At 36.0% G+C, this 2,867-nt stretch overlaps 1 protein-coding gene across 1 annotated transcript; it reads right to left on the bottom strand.

The window, feature by feature from the left end:
• Nucleotides 1-1,124: 1,124 nt before the first annotated feature.
• Nucleotides 1,125-2,102, bottom strand: LOC145832382 (uncharacterized). The gene has a single exon (XM_082939702.1). It carries the CDS (start codon nt 2,100-2,102, stop codon nt 1,125-1,127), a length of 978 nt encoding a protein of 325 aa, XP_082795828.1.
• Between the last annotated feature and the right edge of the window lie 765 nt (nt 2,103-2,867).

Below are 2,867 nucleotides of genomic sequence, written 5' to 3'. Positions count from 1 at the left end.
AAGTCCTTGGTAGAATGGTTTAAAAAAATAGTATGTTTATTTGATCACTTTTATTTAATTCATTATTCTAAATAACTCAAATGTTATTATATGTCTAATATTGTGTTATTATTATAAATTGAATAAAAACAATCCATAAAACTACTGCTAAAGTGATAATAGTTTGTTTTTTGATATTTATGTACTATGTTTATTTAATTTTTTTTTTTCTCTACTTTTTTAATAAACAATGTCTAACTCAAGGAGCTTGTTTTAGTTGAAAATACGAATATTCAGAAAAATAATTTAAATTATAGAAGACTAATCAAACAGTTAAAAAACATTTATTTTAAAACTAATTAAAAAATAACAGAATTCGATTTAAAATACATGTTCGGGTCCAGCTACAAAGTACACCAACATGTATTCCGTTTCTGACAAGAACTTGTCAGGCTGCAAATTTGGACCAAATTTTACCAGCTCCTCCATTACAAGCTGACAAGGGGGAAACGCGATCATGGATCCAACCAACTCCTTGCTTTCAGACGTTTTGTAAAAATGTTTGCACGCAGTCTTGAGTCCTTTGTAGGTGAAGAATTTGACGTAGCCTTCGAACGGTTTGATGTTGTAGTCGGGATCAGAAACGTTCGTCAAGTTTTGCGGCATTCCGGGGACTGCAAGTAATAAACATGAGTCTTTTTGGACGTCGGGAAGCTCCAACCTCTGCATCACCTTCGAAAAGTTTTTTTCATCGAACTGCTTTGTTGCTTCAATCAAAGGCTTTCTACCAGTGGAACAATCGGAGTCAGCAATGCACTTGTTGAAAACGCTCTTTTCACCTTTCAGATGAATTAAGTCCACCGGAAAGTCATACCCTTTTAACCGGAAGCCGCCTCTCCAAAAAGGCGCGAAAAAGCTCCTGCAGAGATCCTTCAAATCGACCGCGCTTTTGGCCTGGTTATATTTGAAATCCATCTCGGCCTTCTGAATGGCCTTCATCAGCTTTAAAGTTTCAGGCGGACTGCTTATAAAGTTGTTGTCCATGCTTCTGGACGATCTATCTAACCTGAACATGTTGACGTGCGGCTCCCGGTCCAAAAAGTCGGTTTTCAACCGCGTCCCCGTTCCCGCCATCAAATAACCCTTCATCTGCCTGACGGCTTCCCACGCTGCCGCTTCGGTTTTGAGAAGATCGAAGCGCAGTCGCCTCCTTTTTCGAAGTTAATGTGCTTCACGACTCCGAACCGGTCGAACTCGGCATATAGATCGTCTTTAGTCACGTGACGCTCGATTCCACCGACCCAAATTTTTGTAGTAAAACTCAGCTTGGCGTACTTTAATTGCATCGGAGTTTTCCCCAGCATTTTGTTGTTGAGGCACAGCTTGGCCATATAGGCCATGTCCACGTTTTTGTATTTGATGAAGCAGTAGCCGTTTTTCAGTTCGATGCTTTCCAGAGACCCGAACGGTTTGAACAACTTTATCAACATTTGCTCAGTGATTGTGGATTCCAAGCCGGAAATGTAAAGAGTTCTAGAAGCTAAAGCATCTTCTGTTGGCGAAGTGAAATTTGGATTTACAAAACGTATGTCTGGTGGAGGTATCAATTCTTCAATTTTATCAGGAAGCCCCCTACGATCATCTTCATAAAGTATATCTCTCCTGTAACTCCCGTTTCTAAAGTTTCTTTTGTTTGACCTATTGAAAAGATCAGATCTAGATCTTGATCCCTCTTTGCGATTTTTAATCTCATCAAACTCAACGTGAAGCGTTTTACCTCCAACATAGAACTCCTTTCCTTTCGTCTGCCCTTCAGCTTTAGCATTGCGGGCCGCAGTCGCGCTCTTGAATGTGCAGTAAGCTAACAGCTGTTCAGTTTCAGGATGGCGCTGCACGGTTACTTGGCAACCGCCGAACTGCTTGAGTATGTTAGAAACAGCTTGTTTTACGTCTGCGGTCTGGGTGCGGTTTGCGTCTGCGGGAAAATTTGACACGACAAGCTTCCTCGGCTCCGAACTTCTTGCACTTCTTTCTGGACTTCTCTTTGGTGATCTTCTTCTTTTATTCGGAGAATCTTGTCTCCTTGAATTCTCATGATTCCTTATTACATCTCTACTTGGCATTTTTATAGTTTAAAAAATCTGCAAAAGTATATAACTAGCTAAATGTTTACTTATCTTTTAAAAAATATACACAAATATAGAATATTCAGCTGGTGTTTCTATAGGAGTAAAACTAAATAAGTACAAGCATAAAAACTTAACTAAAAAAGGTAAAAACGTATCTTTTTCTGCAGTTTTAAATCAATTCATTCAAAACTTTTCAGTCTAAAGTAATTTAAGGGTATCTACTCTGAGATTCAAAAAAATGTTATGAATTACCAAAAAGTAGATTAAGTTTATGAAAAAAATTTAAAAAATATTCAATACTCTCATTATATTTACTAACATAGTTATAATAATAATAAAAGTGCTCAACTTCTTAAAAAAAAAAACAATTTTTAATGGTAAGTAATTTTTCTTAGTAATTGATGATTTTTAAAAAGTATTCTAATAAGCATTAGTTTAATTTTGCTTCATCTTAAGTTGGCAAATTGCGGCCTGCTAGTAAATTTTTACTTTAGTGGGATGCAGCCCATGAAAGGTAAAATTACAAGTTTTGCCAACGAAAGATTTTTTTTTTAATTACACTAGATATTTTGGGATTTAAAATGAAGAGCATACAAAAAAAGTCAAATTACATTTATTTGGAAATCTAAAGCTTACCCTACATATTTCGGGTCTTAATTTTATAAAATCAGTTCGTTTAGACTTCCTATACAACTTTTTAAATCAATGTTTCAAGAAATCTTGAATTAATTTTTGAATAAAAAATGTAAGCTAAATTTT

The sequence above is a fragment of the Thalia democratica genome, chromosome 3 (assembly GCF_965202585.1).
Source record: "Thalia democratica chromosome 3, ktThaDemo2.hap1.1, whole genome shotgun sequence".
NCBI classification, from domain to species: domain Eukaryota; kingdom Metazoa; phylum Chordata; class Thaliacea; order Salpida; family Salpidae; genus Thalia; species Thalia democratica.
The sequence above is the reverse complement of the archived record's forward strand: the minus strand, read 5'-3'. Positions and strand labels throughout refer to the sequence as shown.